The sequence below is a fragment of the Fukomys damarensis genome, unplaced genomic scaffold (genome assembly GCF_012274545.1).
Source record: "Fukomys damarensis isolate Sample0158 unplaced genomic scaffold, DMR_v1.0_HiC HiC_scaffold_38, whole genome shotgun sequence".
Classification (NCBI taxonomy): Eukaryota; Metazoa; Chordata; class Mammalia; order Rodentia; family Bathyergidae; genus Fukomys; species Fukomys damarensis.
Window position 1 is genome coordinate 79,267,309 of NW_022900950.1, and position 18,270 is coordinate 79,285,578.

General features: G+C 47.0%; 1 protein-coding gene across 2 annotated transcripts in view; it reads left to right on the forward strand.

Annotated features, from left to right (window-relative positions):
• Nucleotides 1-6,850: 6,850 nt before the first annotated feature.
• Fnip2 (folliculin interacting protein 2) overlaps nt 6,851-18,270 on the forward strand; it is a 66,741-nt gene continuing 55,321 nt past the window's right edge. The window contains exon 1 of one of the 2 annotated variants that reach the window (XM_019208002.2): nt 6,851-7,183. In XM_019208002.2, the coding sequence (XP_019063547.1) occupies nt 7,008-7,183 (176 nt within the window). In that variant the 5' untranslated portion in view covers nt 6,851-7,007. The remainder of the gene's footprint in view (nt 7,184-18,270) is intronic. The other variant, XM_010627988.3, reaches the window with a different exon arrangement.

Genomic DNA, 18,270 nt, shown 5'->3' on the forward strand with positions numbered 1-18,270 from the left:
AGATAGTTGTATCTCCATGTTACAAATATTTAAAAAAATTATAGCCAAATGCAGTGGCCTATACTTGTATCCCAGCATTTTGGGAGGCTGAGGTAGGGTGATTACAAAATCAAGTCTCTGCCTCAGAATAAAAATCAAAAGGGCTGGGATGTAGCCTAGTGCAAAGGCCCTGGGTTCAAGCCCCCGAAAGAGACCTTTCACAAAAGTGTTTCCCCATAAAGCCTCGGGATCCGAGGGTGCGGGCCTGACTGAACGAGGCACGGGAGAAGGGGTGGGGGACTGAGAAGGCCGAGGAGGAGGAAGAGGCTGTCACAGAGGGTCTCCGTTCTCAGGCAGTGTGGCTGATGCTCTAGTTGTTGCCTTAGTTACTTTTCTCATTGCTGGGGCTGGGGATGTAGCTCAGCGGTTCGGTGGCCTGCCTTGCAAGCACAAGGACCCGAGTTCGATCCCCAGTACTAAAAAAAAAAAGAAACTTTTCTCATTGCTGAGACAATACCTGACACCTGAAGTTAGAGGAAAAAATTTTTATTGTAGCTCATGGTTTGTAGAGGTTTCAGCCCATAGTCGGCTGGCTCCAAGGTAGGGTGGCACATGGCAGAGGGGCATCAGAGAGGAGAAACAGTCCATAGTGTGGCAGGCAGGAGACAGGACACAGGAAGCTGCAAGCAATGGCAGCAGCCCTCTTTCCGTCCCTCATCTCCTATCCGGGTTTTCCACTTTTAGGGTAGTAGCACTTGCACCCAGGGTGGGGCAGCCTTAATCCTAGCGTGTGCTGTGAATCAGTCACAGCATCATATTCTTAATCCTGGCATCATACACCCTAGATCCCACCCCGACGGAAAAGCCCCACCTGTGACCACATGAAACTTTGGGGCATCTAGACACAGCCACAACAGTTGTGGATGGGCATAGGAGCCTGACAGCATCCTGGGACTGACGTGCAGGCTCTGTGTTGCATGCTGAGTGATCCAGGCTGCATGCTTCAATGCATCAACAGAGACGTGTACTTGTTTCATAGCTGTACATCCAGTGGAGTGATATGGAGAGTCTGTGGTGTGAGTCCGCCACTAGGTTTTTGTTCCTGTTTCTGTTTTTTGGTTTGTTGGTTTTCTAGTACGGAGGATGGATCCCAGGGTCTTGCAGGTGCTAAGTACCCCTACCACGAGGTATGTCCCTATCCCTTTGTTTTATTTTATCTTGAATCAGGGTCTTGCTAAGTTGCCCAGGCTGGTCCAGAACTCGTGGCTTTTTTGTATTAGCCTCCCTAGTAGCTGAAGTTATACACGGGTGCCCCTGCACCCCAGTCCAGTAGGCACTTTTTCAAACATGCTTTTCCTGAATTATATGAGTCTGATAAGAATATTGGTGGTTTTGATGGGGAGAACCGGAGCACTGAAAGTTGCTATTACTGTGGACCATTTCCCATTAGGCAGATAGAGTGCAAAATGTGTTAAGTGAGAAGTTCTGCAGCAGGTCTTCAGAGCACTTTCTACTTTACTCTGTAACTGTGTGCCCTGGATACGGGATTTGCAGAACATGTGGGACTTGTGAATGATTCCAGAGATGTTGGCTCCAAACAGTATGGCTCAGCCTCCAATTGCAGGCAGGTCTGGACTACTGATACCTTTGCTAAAGTCCAGATCTAGTGAGAGCCTGGCTTGACATCAGAGTTAAACTTTAAAAGTTATTTAATAATCTGTTGCTAATGTTTTCTGACTTAGATGGTTGTTGTTATTGTTTGTTTTGTTTTCTTTTTTTTGGTACCTGGGATTGAACTCGGGACCTTGTGCTTGTGAGGCAGGTGGCAGCACCACTGAGCTAAATTCTCAGCTAGATGGCTGTTGTTAATGTCACTGAAATGTGGAGGTGGGTGGTAAAAATCATGCATACAGAAAAAATGATTGTAGATAGAGAGTTGATTTTGGTTCTTCAAAAGACACTCATGTCAGGGCTGGGGATTTAGCTCAGTGGTTCCACCGCCTGCTTTGAAGTTGCAAGGTCCTGAGTTTGATCCCCAGTACCAAAAAAAAAAAAAAAAAAAAAGACACTTGTCAAAACCTTGGCTTATCTCTGATTGCAGAGGAGTGAGTATCTCACTGAGACCAGGACCTCCCTAGGTGAGGGTTGCATGAGAGTCTTAGGCCTTGGCTGCCTTTGTTGGGACACCGGTATGAAACAGCTACGTGCAGCCAGCCTCTGCTTCATTCAGCTCTTCTCCCAGGGCTGCTATGGAATCTCCTGCAGTCTTACTGGCCTCCCTTATCTCTATGTTGTCAGCATGTTGGTACATAGTAATATTTGAATAGCACTTAAGAAACAGCAGAATGCTTGGAGTTCAAAATCCCTCTCATTGTTATGTGTTGTATTGCTGCTTGGTACTAAGCTGGGTCTCTGAAGAAAGGGGAATCATGGCATTTTGTTTTTAGTCAGATAGTTTAAGAGGGTAAGCTTCATTGACACATTTTTTCTGGCTCATATAAATATGAATGATAGCAATTGTGTTAAAGGAAAAAAATAGTGTGAGTAGAACTGTGAGTTCTTTTTACTTATTTTTCTTTTCCTTTCTGCTGTCTGAGAGTATTTTGACTCTGACAATTCCTTTATAATCAAGCCCATATAATTGTTACAGAAAGAAGAAATCAAGTGATCATTACTGAGGATTTCTTAAAAAGTGGTTTTGCCAGTTATTTGTAAAGTACACATGCCTGTGTTGGAAAATTGGAAAACAGAAGAACAAAAGGAGAAGCACTCAGTGTTGCTACTCAGAGACATGCTGGTGTTTGTTTCTGGCTCTGTCAGCACACTTGCTATCAAAGTGCGTATACCGGTGAATCCTGATCTTTACCTAACATTGCCACCTGCAGGTTCGGTGTCCCACGGATTTTGTGAAGATGTGCTATGCAGGCATTCTTCTATTTGCTGAGTGCATTTTTATGCAGGGAGCGTGTGTGCGTGCGTGTGTGTGTGTGTGTGTGTGTGTGTGTGCATGCTAGGGACTGAACCCAGGGCCTTGAGATGCCAAACATGCACTCTAACCACTGACTTATATTCCCAGATCTCGTGTAATTTCTGTTTGAACTTAAAAGCTACATCATCCCCAAGAAGTTCCCTATTTTAAGATGTAGCATTGACATTAGTTGAGTTTGATGTACACATTTAAGCTAACTTTATGTGGATAAAAATGCCCCAGTCTGCTTAGGAGCCTGTGCCACAGCTGTAGTGCAGGACTGAGCAGGTCGAGAGCAGGGCCCAGCAGGCACCCTGTCGGGGTCATGGGTTGTCCCAGGACAGCAGGGCAGGGCTCTGAAGAGACTTAGGCACCCACAGAGCACACGAGGGTCTGGTCCTCAAGGGATGAAAGTAGAGAGCATCCGCACAGCCTGAGCAGCGCTCAACATGGTGGAGAAAGAATCTGATGTAGTTCACTGGTCAGTGACAACCAGCGGCCTCCCTCTTGAGCTGCCCCATGTAAGTCCGCAGATAGGCGCAAGTGTGCCCTCTGGCAGAGGACAGGCAGGGTGGCCTTGATTTGGGTCTGCTTCCCTAACTTTCTATGCTTTATTCTTCTCTCTTGAAAGAAAATATCCGTACTACCTACTTCCTGTGACTAAACGAAACACCCAGAACAATTCCTGGCATGTAAAATGAATGCTCAATGAATAAAGCTATTATCTTTCTTATATAAGTTTGTGCCTATTGTCAAGTTTCCCGTGTGCAGTGCTGGTTAGATAAGTTGCAATAGAAGAAAGGCAAGATTTTGGGGCGTGTGTGTGTGTGTGTGTGTGTGTGTTTATACGCTGCAGTGTGTGCTAGCCAGGTGCTCCACTGCTGGACCCAGCTGGGCTGGGGGTGGGAATGTGTGGGGCCTCAGTGTCCCTGGTCTTCCTTCCTTGGCTCGTCCACACCCTGCCCTGGGGCTGGGTCCCCTTGCCAGGCTTCAAGCTGATGCCTTTCCAGTCTCAGGTCCTCTGTGTAGCAGCTTTAACCCAGCCCTGTCCTGTCAGGCTGCAAGGCTGCGGGGCCCCAGGGATCTCTACTTCAGATGCAAGCCCTGAGCCAGAGCGAGGGCAGAAATGCTGCAAACACAGCAGTAAAAGCATGCACGCCATTTCCGAAAGAAGTTTCCTACTGAACTATAATCCACTGAAAAGTGTGTATATTTTGCTTGCATTAGTAGTGTTCACGGCATCCATACTGAAATAGAAGCAAGCTTTAGAACTTGTTTTGTGTCTCCTCATGGGGACTTTGCTTTGGAAGGCTGGTGACTGGCTGTCTGTTCATGGGTATGGAGAAGGAAGACACGGAAGGGAAGGAATCATCCCACAAAGAGAAGCATTGGCTGGGGTGCGAGTGGGTCTAAACCCCACTGGTGGCTCCCCGCCTTCCAGTTCATCCTTCTTGTTTCGGTACCTGAATTGGCAGAGGATACTTTGTAGAAAGATTCTTTAGAAGAGAATAATTAGGCTAGGCTTTTGGGGAGCTGCATTAGACATTAATTTTTTTGGTTCTCCAAATCCATCTCTCACTCGTTGTTTTTGAGTTAGATTTTCATTCCATCCAGTATTACGATTGCTGCTTATTTTATCACCTGAAGAGAGTGAGGTCAAGGTTATGTAAAATCTTGGGACTTCTCTGACATTAATTCTCCTGACTCTGAATCAGGAATGGGAATGGGCCCATTTTCAGGTGTCCAGTCTTAGATCTGAACCTGCAGGGGTCCTGGGGACACTCCATTGGGTGGACTTGGAGCAGTTGTGAGCAGAACAGAAAGGTGTGTTGTTGTTGATCAAAGGTCCCGACCACAGGTAGAAGATTGGACTGGAATCTTTTTTGTTTTTCCCTTCAGTACTAGGGATTGAACTCAAGGCCTTTGTACTGAGCTACATCATCCCCAGTCTAGTTTTTATTTTGGGACAAGGTCTTGCTAAGTTACTAAGTTTCCCAGGCTGGGCTGGAAATTGTAGTCCTCCTGCCTCAGCCTCCCAGAGTGCTGGTGTTACAGACGTGTACCGCCGTACCTAGCTTGGGTTGGTGTCTTGACTGCTACATATTTGGTGCCCATGATCTGAATTTGTTGACTTACAGACTTGGCACTCTTTTGTAGGGTCATTCTACCTAGAATGTGAGAAGAGCAGCAGTATAAACGGTGGCTTAAAAAGTTGAGTGGGGGCAGTGTATATAGTTCAGTGGCAGAGTATCCTCGGTCTGTGCAAGGCCCTGAGGTCAGAACAGACAGGCATTGAGCCCATGGTCTTTCATCAGATCCTAGGTAAATACCTATTAGAGATCGGATTTTAAAAACAAATTAGTATTTCGTATATAAAATGGTGTGTGTTCCCCTAGCCCTTGTATTACTCATTTTGTAGAACTCAGGTTTTGTGAATTTGGCATTTGTAAACCCCTCAGCCCGCCAGCGTGGAACCTGTCCCTTGTTTGCCTGTGCCTTTAGACTGGACTGAGGTGGGGACACTGGTTCGGGGTGCAGTGGTTGGCTGGTGGCCGTGGTGTGGTTGGGAGGCCCAGCCCAGTCCTTGCTGGGGAGCTGCCCACCCGTGCCTTACCCTGGTCGTGCTGTCCTAGCGCTTGCACAGGTGACGTGACTGTAAGAAGAGAGTTACTTTAAAGGCCTCTCAAGGGAACGAAGAGGAACCTGTGAGCCGACTGTGCCTGGGCTGCGCATGAACCCAAGGGTGTGCCCTTCCCGGAAGCGGAGCTCCGCTCTGTGAGCTCTGTGATCGGCTCCCTGCGCTGCTCAGTGTAGCCTGGGCCTGGGGAAGCTAAGCTGTTGTCCTTGCCGGGATGGATGGTGTGCGTCCCTCAGGGAGAGGGAGCATCTGAGATTCTTCCGAGCTCAGCATCCTGTGAGAGGCCGTGGGGCCATACGCCGGGTGTGATAGGCCAGGGGGACCTCTGGGGGGCCCCTGCTGGGCAGCATCCCTAGCTTTTCTCACATCTTTAGGGGAGAGTATGTGGCTTCTGCCCATGAAGATGCATCGAAAACTCCCAGAAACCAACGAGCCAGACAAGTGCACCAGACTTTAGGGGCCCATTAATACTTTCTTCAGGCAAATTCCAGGGCTGGGAAAAGAAATGGGTGATTCCTTATATTTTTTTGTATCTAAATTTAACCTGAATTCAAAGGAATTGAAAGAAAATGTTTCTCCATGAATCTGTAGGATCTTTGATTCTATAGTATTACTCTTATTTTTCTGAGGAAGTATGTTAATGTCAGAAGTCAAAATTGAACTGCTTTTGTCCTGGAGCTCGGGCAGTTCAGGGCTTTCTTAGCTTGGAAATGCCCAGGAATTCAGCAGAAGAGTTTTGAAGGTTTATGTTTCTCATTATCACCAATATTCGCCGGACTGTTTTCCTATGTTAAAGCAAGAGAGTGCAGCTTCCCTGCCGCCCCTGTGGGTAGGGAGGGTTTGCAGGGTTGCAGGGTAAGACCTGTCAGCTGACACTTGCTCACATGAGAGCCATCAGGAGGGTGGCGTGGCCAATGTCAGAGCAACCTTGCGCTGAAGGCGAGCCACTGCCTCTGCCCAGAGCGTGGGAATGCGTCTCATGACCAGCTAATGGACATCTCTTTGCTCTTCATCCGGGAGCAGGGAGTGAGTCAGTCCAAGCTGCTCAACCTGTTGAGTGTTTCATCTTTTGCTAACTGGAGTACAAGCTCGGGAACAGAAGTAGGAAGTAGGATTTGTACTTGTCTGTGTTTATAGTGGGTTTGCCGAGAGAGTGTTTTATAATGTGATGGGTGCATCTGACTTCCTAACTTATCTGTGGGCTTAATTTAGGTAAGAAATGAATGCTTTTTTTTAAGCTTCTAAAAGAGGAAATTAGTGGGCTGTTGCAAGTAGCTCATTTCATACACTGTATAGGAAGTGAAATGATCGCTTTAGAACTGCTGCTCACTGCTGAATGCCCTTAACAGAGGAACTTCAAGATCGGTGTCCAGTCCAAGTTGAAGGTTAGGATAAACTGGAAGAACATCAGGTGCTCGGGACATGTGTGGTGGCACAGCGAAAACCACAAACCAGCCAGGGGCCTGGCAAGATTCGGCCAGCTGTGTGAGTGATGCCAGCTCCGGTGCTCGGAGGATTTACAAGACGCTTTTGTGCACAAAGATTCAGAAATGTGCCTGGGTAGGCAGAGGCACTGGTCACACGGAACTGGACAACAGGTTTGAAATTTTAGTTCCATTTTAAAGACTCAGAAAAGTGTCTTAATTTATTGGTACTAAGGAGATGGAATTGTGTTGATCTAGAGGTTGATTTCCAAGAGTGTCTCAGTAGGAGAGGGAGTTCCTTCACTGGTGGAGGTGTAGAGACAAGTGCTTTTCTTTCTTCTTCTTTTGTACTGGGGATCGAACTTGGGTCCTTACGCTTGCGAGGCAGGCGTTGGAACCACTGAGCTACATCCCCGGCCCTTGTGCTTTGCTCTATAGGAAGCCTGGCATTTGTTAGAGACCCTGGTGACTCTTCTCCTCACTTGCTGCTTTCATGCCCTCTGCTAGAGTCCACTTGCAAGAAATGGCTGCGTTGTCCTTTGGTGAAGCTTGGACAATACTGCTTGCGTTTATCTGGAAAAATGTTGCAGCCCGCAAGTACCTTCCCAGCTAATCAGAATGCGGGGCGAGACTGGGTGCTCCCTCCACAGGCGCGGTGGGCGGTGGAGGGTGGTTGCCAAGGAGAGCCGATCTTGCCCCGAAAACCTTTTCTGGGGAAGGGCGGTTATGAAAGTGTGCCGTTGATGGTGGAGTACCCTGGAAACGGTAGCATTGTACTTGTGGCGTTCTTAGGGTTATTTCATCCACTGTGGAGAAATTCCTTAATGTCATTAGTGGTACAACTTAAAACATTATTGTAAAGAACCTTATTGCCTATCAAAAAAGGGGGGGTGTTCTTTGAGAATTACGTTTTATTCTAAAATCTTATGTCAGTAGAAAGGAGAGCCAAAGGTTAAGTTCTGATTTTCATGATTAGTGAAAAAGTTTCTAAATTCATTTAAATTTTTTTTCTTACAACAGTTTTCTCAAAGTTAATGTGTCTTATAAACTTTATTCTGTAAGTATTTTATCAGTTTGGTTAGAGAATGGTTTCTGTCAGGTAAAACTCTGTTCTGGTAGAAATTTAATAAAGGCAAGCGGGAGCTCATCTAGGTTGGAGCCATAGGGAGAAGTGGGAAGTTGCTTTGCAGGGGGGGTCACTTGCGGTCACCTCATGAGGCGTTGCTTGTGGAGGAAGAGGTGATGGGTGGTGGGTGGGATACCTTAGAAGATGCATTTGCGTGTTCAGATAAGCATTCATTTTTATGATGTCTGCTTTTATCTTTTCTTGTCTGAAAGGCAGCTGAGCGCAGGAGAGCGTAATTGGGTTGGCACTCAGTTTGCCTGGATCCTGATTCCGGACCCCAGGCTGCTGCCTGGAGCCTTGCGCCAGCCTGGGAGAGTGATTCTCATTCTCACTCTGAAGCTGCGTAGCAGGCGGGGTTACTGTAAAAAGTGTTTCTTCCTCTGAGATTCTACATGTAGTACTGTATCGGGACATTTTGTATTTTCCTTTTTTGGGTATTCTGTAGAATTTCAGATTCCTGAATAGTTGTTTAGGATGAGTATCCATATAAAATATTACGCACGGACACAACAATTAAAAAAAATTCTAAAATTTATTTTTAGTATGAAGTGGTACTTCTCCCTTTCAGTGAGTTGCTACTCTCTTGGTAGGATTTTAATCATTTTTCTTGAAGCAGTACTTTTAACAGATCATTTTAGTGTCCATTACCCCATTGCTTTATAAGTATGAAATTGTCTTTAAATTTACTTCCCTATTTTTGAGAATTTGCACAAAAAGTTTTTCAATGTGTGTTTGTTTGTATCAGGGATTACGCACTGATCTACATCCCTAGTCCTTTTAAGACTTTTTTATTTTGAGACAGGGTCTCTCTGCATCAGTGAGTGCCCAGGGTGGGCTTGAACTTGTGTCTTTCTGCCTTGCCTCCCAAGAGTGCCAAGGTGGTGGGCTTGCACACTGTTCCTGACAGTGCATTTGCAGTTGATTTAGAATTCATCTGTGGTCAGTTGCCTTCACGAGCCGCATGCGTCCATTTTGTCTTCCTCTCTCTGTAATCTTCAAAGAACCTTTAAAAATAATTTGCAGTATTGTGCCCGGTTTCCAGAATATCTTAGGACATGGGGCAGTGTTGGGGTAGAGGTGAAGCACTGACAGGAGCTTGCACCGTGAGGATGGGGCGCCACAGGGCCACCTCCCGTGGCAGTCCGTGAGGGAGGCTTCCAGCTGGCTCTGTGCTCTAGGGCGTAGGGCATCGTAGCTTCAGTGGTTGTATTCTCTGAGCGGGGTTTGTTCCTCCTCATGATCTCCTTCCTAGACAGGTGGAGGGAAGGCTCCCGTGGTGACCCTACAGGTGGCCACCATGCAGACGGGTTCAGTGTGGGAAGGAGCGGCCTTCCACACCTCTGCACCCCTGTGTAGCAGGTGCTGGGGTCTGCTGCAGCTCACAGAACTCCGCCCGTAAAGAAGTGTGCTTTGGAGGAGGCGTCTTGAATGGTTTGTCAATTCAACGTTCCCTGCTAAAATGCAAATCTGGCAACTTGGAAATAATAACGCTGAGTATATTGTACGGTTTTCACGTAATCGTCCTTCTTAAAATCTAGACTATAGTCAACCTCTGGACAAATATTGATTTTTTTTCAGATTTTCCCAGGAAAATAGATAAGGCCACAGGGCTTTTGACAGGAGAAATCTGGGAGTATTTGCTGAACATGTCTATCTGTGAATCATTGTTTCTCTTGCTGCAGGAGAAAGCCTGCCATACCTGGTCTTTAAAGTGTACTCTTCGTACACTGAGGAGGAACTGAAACAAAGCCCTTCAGAGTCAATTGTGCTTTGCAGTTTCATATCTTGACATTTGAATTCAAGAGAAATTCTTTGTACTGCTTCAGAGTTTCTCAGTTGGGGCTGGGTGCGTGGATCAGTGGTGGAAGGAACAACGCTTGCTGTCCCCCCCCCCACGTGTATGCACAGAGACGGAAGAGCAGGGGGGGTTCATGAATAACAATGGCCTGCTTACCTCTTGGCTGGATGGCTTCTGTAGACTAGGTCTGCTTAGAAAGGTGAGCCCTTAGGTGACTGGCCGAGACCAGAGTGCTGTTTTTCCCTTCAGCAGACTGCTTCTCAGAGATAAACTGACCATGATTCACTACCGGCCTTTCTGTGTAGTAGCGAGGAAGGCAGACCCAGTCACAGGTGTAGACAGCCATACTAAGCAAGGTGACAGCCCGAACCCTCGGGAGACCGGTGGGAAGGCTGCTAAAGGTGTGATGCAGGTGGTAGGGGGTGTGTGAAGGATGTGTTCTGCACATGGAAACTGTGAAACACAAGCTCCTTTGGTAACACTCGATGTTGAAAAGCATAGCTGTTGGCCCGGCCACAAGAAGCAGGCAGGGAAGACAGAAGACGGAAGCTGGTCAGCTGACAGTCTTGTGCTCTGGGAGTTGTGAATTGCTGGGTGTGACTCTTTCACACCTGTTGCAAGTTCTGCCTTTCCCGCATTCCTTCCCTTTTTGCTGATTGATATGCGAGGAGGATTTTTTTTTGGCCGGGGAGGAGGAGTCCCCCACTGGCTGATGGTTAGGATTTGAGGTGCAGTTTGAGGCTGATTGAGTGAATACAGGAAAGAACACAGTGGTGATTCCGCACCACTGCAGCTTCTGTTCTGATTCAGGTTTCAAGAATACTCATCTTTCCCCTCTGGGGACACATGGGTTAGTAGGAATGGCTCAGAGCCGTCTAGATACGGTAGGAACTCACAGCTGACATGCGCTCTGCCTGGGTTTTACTCCGATGGTATTCGAGACTAGTTCCTTGCCACCCAGTGACCTTGTCCCCAGTGACGGTGCTGTGGACAGGGAGGTTCCTTCCTCTTGAGTGTGCAGGCGGCAGTGGGTGGCTTCAGGGCCTCCCGGAGGGAATCCGGCAGGGTCAGCCCTGACTCCTGTCCAGGTGACTACTCCCCTGTGAGTCAGGCTCTGGTTGAGCCTGGTCCTGTGGTGGTTTCGGTAATAAGCGCTAAACAGCTGCTGGATGGGTGTAGCAAGTGCTGGTGGGAGTTGGTGAGAGCAGGAACTTGTGGCCCACGGAGGGTCACAGAGGGAGCCTACCACCCACGGCTGGCAAGGCACCCGGGTTCTTGGAAATTTCCTTTCCTTCTGTGGGGTCACTGGGGGTGTTTGGGTATCCGGTATAAATCTGTCAGTCTTTATACAAAATGTTGAAGGGTTTAATCCTCTTGTCAGCTTAGAAAGGATTAAAAAAGCTTTCAGTGCTTTATACAAAAGACATGAATGAAAATCTTTTTTTCTCACTATTACATATCCTTTCACTTTCATGCCTAACCCTACCCAAAGGGAAAAAAAAGGAGAACTTCGTGAAGTTGTGCTGGCCCCTCCCTTTTTCCCCTAAATTCACCTCTAATGTGTGAGTCTTTGGAAGAATCTTTGATCTAGGGATCTTTTCTTCACCAATTTCATGAGCCAATTTCAAGGGTCTTCTCTACCTTGAATTCACTTTGTCTTTGGAAATGTTGCCACAGTAGAAATCTGTATTTCTACTTTCTCTTCTAAAAAAAATAAAGATGGTGGACTGGGCAGCGGTTTCCAAATATGTGACGTATTTTTCTTTAAATGTTTTTTTTGAGACAGGGTCTTGCTGTGTAGTTTGGGCTGGTCTTGAATCACTATAGTCTCCAACTTGGGGTTATTCCTGTCTCAGCCTCCCAAATGCTAGGATTACAGGCGTGGGCCATCATGCTGGCTGTGATGTTGTTTTGTTTTGTTTTTTTAATTGTAAATGCATTTTATTTTATTTTATCCCTTCCCCCCTCAAACCCCCACCTCTCCCTATTTCAGATTGTTTCCATTTTCTGTTTTTGCATCCTTTCCTTCCTTCCTCCCTCCCTCCTTCCTTATTCCCCTTTCCATCTGAACACTTGCTTCCCATTTCCCAACATGCGTTATACATCTTAGTTCTTATTTCTGCTGTCTTTTAAAAAATGTGTATTTTTTTTAGCCGGGCGTGGTGGTGCACACCTGTAATCCCAGCACTCGGGAGGCTGAGGCAGGATGATCGCTGTGAGTTCGAGACCAGCCTGGGCTATACAGTGAGTTCCAGGTCAGTCTAAACTACATAGTGAGACATTGTCTCAAAGAAAAAAAAAAAAGAATGTGTATTTTTGAGCCTCCCTTCAGAGCCACTGAACAAGGAGCTAGAGCCTGTGGAGCTCTGTTGATTAATGAACAGAGACACTCCCAGACACAGACAGACAGGCACATATACAGCTCCTGGGGTAAGGCAGTGGTGAACTAGATTTGGCAACTCTGTGGCAGCTGGAGTCAGAGTTCTTCAGCTCTTTCTGATTATCTGTCCGTGTCTCATGCAGAGGTGATAGACAAATGGGGAGACTTGGCCCTGGGGAGCCGAGGGGCTCACAACCATCTCAGGATACACAGTCTTGGTAGAGTAAGTAGCAGTGGCAGAGAGCTTAAAGCAGGAGCACACCCACCGTACACCAAAAAGAGTGAGTGTCGCCCAGGAGAAAGATGGCTGGGGTTCAGGGAGTGAACTGTCCTGGGGCATGTGTGGGGCTGAGGGACTGGTAGACCGGACCAGCAGGGCTGCTGTGACCTGAGGAGGTGGGCCTTACCCCTGATGCTGCTTTCAGGGGCTACTGCTGTCTTTTGTATTTATCTTGTTCTCCCTGGGCAGTAACTGATAGCTTAATGCAAACAATTTCTGAGAGAATCATGTTCTGTGCTGGGAGCAGGCGATCACACAGAAGGGGAGTTCCAGGAGCAGTGTGTGAAGGCCGTCCTCCCCTTGCCTTTCCTTTCCTGGTAGGAGGGTAGGACAGGACGGGCAGTCACCTGGGCTTCTGCTAAGCAAGGACAGGCTGGAGGGCTGCCAAGTGCTCTGTGTCCTGGGCTCTCATCTCAGGGAATCCTAACAGACTACAGCAGACCAAAATGACCTTCAGAACAGTGCTTGTTCTTGGAAGTTCTTGGTTTCAGAGTTCCCTGTTGAACCTTTAAAAACTTTCCCTTTTAAATAAGAGGGTTTTTCTGTTTTGGTTTGGTTTTTTGTACGGGGGATCGAACTGAGGACCTTGCACTTGCGAGGGAGGCGGCGGCACCACTGAGCCACGTCCCCGGCCCTTAAAATGATTTAAAAGTGGTTTTAGGTTCACAGCAAAGTGGAGCAGACAGTGCAGTTCCCAGCCCTTGGAGCCTTGTAGTGAACATGTAAAACATAGGACTTTGTGACCCCACAAAAAGTAGAATTAAGCAAAATAAAACTAGAGTGAAACTGAGTGAAGCTTCCCAGGCTGTCAGCTTGACATTTCAGAGCTCCCAGCTTGGGATCCGATTCTCAAATCGATGCTCGCGACAAGCCTGCCCCCTTCGGCCCCCATGTGTCCAGTTCATGGGCCCCCCTGGTGTGCACAGCATCACCTCCTAGACTGGCGGTTTCAGCTCTGCACTGTGGGTCCCGCGTTGCTGCCCACCTCATGGCTTAGAGGTGTACGATGTGCATGGCATCCGTCATTCACAGGCTGGTTTCCCTGCCCTGGAAACCCTCGCTACCAAACCCCAGCAGCCACTCGGCTTTCCCCACCTCCTTCATTCTGCCTTTTTCCAGAATGCAGTTTGGTCAGTCACATAATGTGTAGCCCTTTTAGGTTGGCTCTTTTCACTTAGCAGTATACAAACATTTAAGTTTCCTCTGCGTCTGTTCATGGCTTGATAGCCCCTATCTTTTAGGCCCTGAATACTATTCCATTGATTGTCTTTTCACTTGCTGAAAGACAGGTTGTTTACTTCCAATTTTGGGAAGTTTTCAGTATACACTTTCTTTTTAAAAATTGATTTTATTTTTGTGGTACTGGGTGTTGAACCAAGGGCCTTTACGCTGAAATACATCTCCAGCATTTTTTTGTTGTTGTTGTTTGTTTTAGAGACAGGATCTTGCTAATTTGTTAAGTTGCCCAGGATGGACTCAAATATAAGATCTTCCTGTGTCGGCCTCCTAGAATGCTGTGATTATAGAGGTGTGCACCTAGGCCCAGCCTGGATGTTTGTTTTCTTTCAGCTTACGTGATTAAGTATCAGGGTGCTCACTTGCGGATTATAAGGCAAGAGTGGGTTGAGTTTTGTAAGGGGAGGCTCCTCGGCCTTTGTACCAGAGTGGCGGTGAGCCCTGATGCTGGCTCCGAGGCTGTGTGTGGGGTTGGCAGTGCTCTAGAGCTGGGCTGTCCTGCAGACGTGTGGGTGGGAACTTGTCTTACTTGTGTTTTTCAGAGCCCATCTCTTCACGTGAGCACTTGCCGTTTATTTATTTTTGTGGTGAAGTGTCTGCTGCCCCAAGTGGGTCTTTGCCCATTTTAAGTCGTGTGCATTTCTTTCCCGTTCATCTGTTCCCTTGTCGTTGGGGTTGTGCATGTGTGCACACTATTAGTGACAGGCAGATAACTCATCAGTGAGCTGTGATGTGATGTTTTGATCTCTGTCTATATAGAAATAGTCAAACTAATAAATATACCCATCTAAAATACTTTTCAAACCATTTTAATGACTGCAGTTTATAAAATAGATGATTTCAAATTTTAGGTTGTATTCTGCTAATGGTTTACATTTTTTGACTGTTACAGTGCAAGAATTACCCTATATTTGCTGAAATTTCTGACAGTCTTCTTGGGAGATCATTTCCCCCTCACCAACAGAACTTGAAAATTGAGACGTAGAAACTAAAATACCCACATTTGAAAACTATAAGTGTGTTTTGTGTGAGGCTTGCTCATTAGACAGGCTTGCTCAGCTCCTCAAGGAAACTCAGGGCCCCCGGCCTTCCATGGGGTACCCTGCCCGGAAACCTGTGCTCTGCAGCAGCCAGGTGCCGGGAGGGAGGCGAGGGCCGCAGCCCTCCCCACCAGTCAGACGGGGGTATCACCACCCGTCCACCAGGGCACCAGCCAGCTGGGAGTGTTAACATATGGGCACCGGCCAGTGGGCACCTTTTAACAGTGAAACCACTGGCCGGGCCTGAGTAGGAGGGCTTTTTTCTCAACATGAAAAAGAAGCATGACATCTATTTGTTTTCAGAGATAATTTGTATCAAAATACATATTTGAAACATACTACTCTCTTCCTGCTGCCCTTTTTCCATTCCCCTTGGTAATCAGTTACAGTAATTTCTTAGACATTCTGTTCGTATTTCTTGTGCAGAAATAAGAAAATACAAATATGTATCCTCAGCACAGGCAGGCAGTGTTGCTGTGTAGACACTGTTGTGGTTCGCTGAGACCTCACCGTGTAGCCTGGAGATCTCCCAGTCCAGTGCTCACAGCCTGCATGGCTCCTGTTTGTTCGCTGCCCTCAGTGAATGTGCTCAGGCGGTCCGTGTGTCTGTGTGCTCAGGTCCGCAGTGGGATTGCCGGATCCAAGGGTAGATCCACGTACAACTCTGACACCTGTGACAAGCTGCCTGCCCTCTGCAGCCATGACACTTTTCTGTCTGGGTTTACCGAGTGTAGGATGTCCAGCTTTGGGATTTTGCCCATGTATGATTGCCTTTTTTTTTTTCCTTTTTAAGAGTGATTTAGCCTCTTTTTGTATGTTTAAGGACAGTGTCAATTGTTTTTCTTTGAACTATCTGTATTGTCTGCCTACTTTGCTATTGTTTTACAAAATGTTTAAAAAATTTACTTCTAGTTCTTTATATATTAGGAAATTTTGTCTTTCATGGTATGAACTGCTAATTTTGTGAAGTTTTTTTTTTTTTTTTTGCACCAAGAATCGAACTCAGAACCTTGCCCTTGCGAGGCAGGCAGTGGAACCTGAGCTAAATCCCCAGCCGTTGTGAAGTTTCAAAAAGAACTTAATCTAGATATTAAGATGCAGATGTTTTAAGCATAATTTTGTTTTGCTTTCATCTTAGTCTTAACGTGGCTAGCATTTTAACTTCTCAAATGGAGCAGTGGGCCGGCTGTGTGCTGCAGTGAAGGTGTCTGGGCGCTGCCGCTGGGCTGGGACAGCTGGGAGCCGGGAGCCGGGAGCTGGAGACTGGAGACTCTCGCTGGGGCCTGGCTCCGTCGCTCTCCTGTTGGAGCCTTGCGGGAACCTACCTTCCCGAGTCATGGAGCATGCACTCTGCCAGTCACCTTGGGAGCGCGGAGGCGCTTGGCGGCGCGTGTTTCTCCGCTCACCAGCCCCCGCTCTCGGCTCCAGGCCTTGGGAACTGACGCCCGTGCGGACTCTGTGAGCGCTGGGCTCTGTGAGCGCGGTGCCGGGAGCGGCAGTTGCGTGGTGTGGTGGATGCTCCTTCACGGTACTAGGACAGCAGAAATAGAGTGGAGACCCTAGATGGCGCAGTGAGGGAGAGGAGGGACTGCGTATAGGGCAGCCCTGTCCTGGGGGAGACAGGGCTTGCAGAAGGACAGGAAAAGGGGCACACGAGTGCCGAGAAGAAGCCTCAGTAAATGTCATCATCTAAAGCCAAGCTACATATTTGGAAGCTGAATATTAGGGTGCTTTCCCTGTTGTATTCACCCACTGCCTCATGCTAACGCCACCAAGAAGCTTCTTAAAGGAGTGAGTGTTCCGGGCGTTTGTCCCGAAGGAATAGTAGGTCCTTTGATGGGTTTTGAAGAGAGCATGACCCTGTGCCAGTGCCATCTTCGCCAATCACATGGGTAGAATACTCAGACGAAAAGTCGTGGAAGGTGCCTAGTGCACACCTTGTGTGTGGCTGGCTGTGTGCCGGGCCCTTCCCGAGCGCAGGGAAGGCTGCAGTGTCATGCGTGCATGGCAAAGTCCCCTGTTCTTTTCTTTCCAGCAATCTGCTTTGCACCCCAGGGGCAGCTGGTCTTACCAGGTAACGGTATAGCTTTCTGGAGATGGTTTCCCCGTATTGAATAAAGCCCAGGGCCCTGGCTTCCACGTGTTCCCTTTTCCTGAGTACAGCAGCATTGTGTACATGATAGTTTGTGATTTGTGTGTGTGTGGTGCTGGGGACCAGACTCCGGGCCTCATGCATGGGGTAGCTATGCCACCGAGCTACACCCAGCCCGTAGTTGTTCCCCAGCTGAACTAGTGTGTTGGAGCTCCTCACACATGTACTAGCGCCAGCCACCCCTCATGTGGACATGCCCTCATTTGGTTAACCACCAGACACTATTTCTAGGCCTTGGCTGTTCCCAACAGTGCTGTGGGGAATAGCTTTCTGTATGTAATTGTTCTGTAGTGTACAAGTTTATCTATAGAATTTATTCCTAGAATCAGGATTTCTGGATCAAGAGCATGTTTGTTTGTATCATCTATTTTAAAGATAATATTTTTATAACCAGACATAGATGACAGTTGTTTATTTTGACTTTCCTATTTTGCAAATGAAAAACCTTACTCAAAGAATTGTGCTTTTAAGTGTTGAGAATTTCTAGGAAAATAGAAACGTCACCTACCTGTATGTAATTTAATTGGATTTGTAATTAATATGTAAAGCAATATCTTAAATATATTCACTTTGAAATCCATATTCATCTATTATCAGTGCACAGTCTCCCTGGAAACAGGGGTCTGGGTGGGGACCAAGTGGAAGACTTAGCTACCCAAGTCACTTCTGATCAGAGCTATTATATGTTCCAGTAACCCAAGAATAGATTAATGAGTCTTGACTGCTTTCATTACGCGGAATTAACTCAAAGAGGAGCTTTTTTAAAAAAGTGTAGGTAGTTTCTACTTTATAGACATTAGTAAAGAATGATTAGTGTTCATTTTAGAAATAAAGCACCATTTTGGGAAAATGGCTACCTATGAAGATTTTGAGTTTTTTTTTTCTTTGGTACCAGAGATCAAACTCAGGACCTTGCGCTTGTGAGGCAGGTGGTGGAACCACTGAGCTAAATCCCTGGCCTGAGATTTTGAGTTTTTTTTTTCTTTGGTACCAGAGATCAAACTCAGGACCTTGCGCTTGTGAGGCAGGTGGTGGAACCACTGAGCTAAATCCCTGGCCTGAGATTTTGAGTTTTTAAGGGGAGAAAGAAAAGAAACTATTAACACGATAACAAAGTCTGGAAGACTAGCCAAGAGCAGCATCTTGGTTGCACAGGTGACCTTCTTTAGTGTCTTTTCTTACCTCAAAAGGACTTGTGCTTTTCTTCTTCAGATTTTGTTAGCACCTTCCAAAAATTTTGTCGATGATG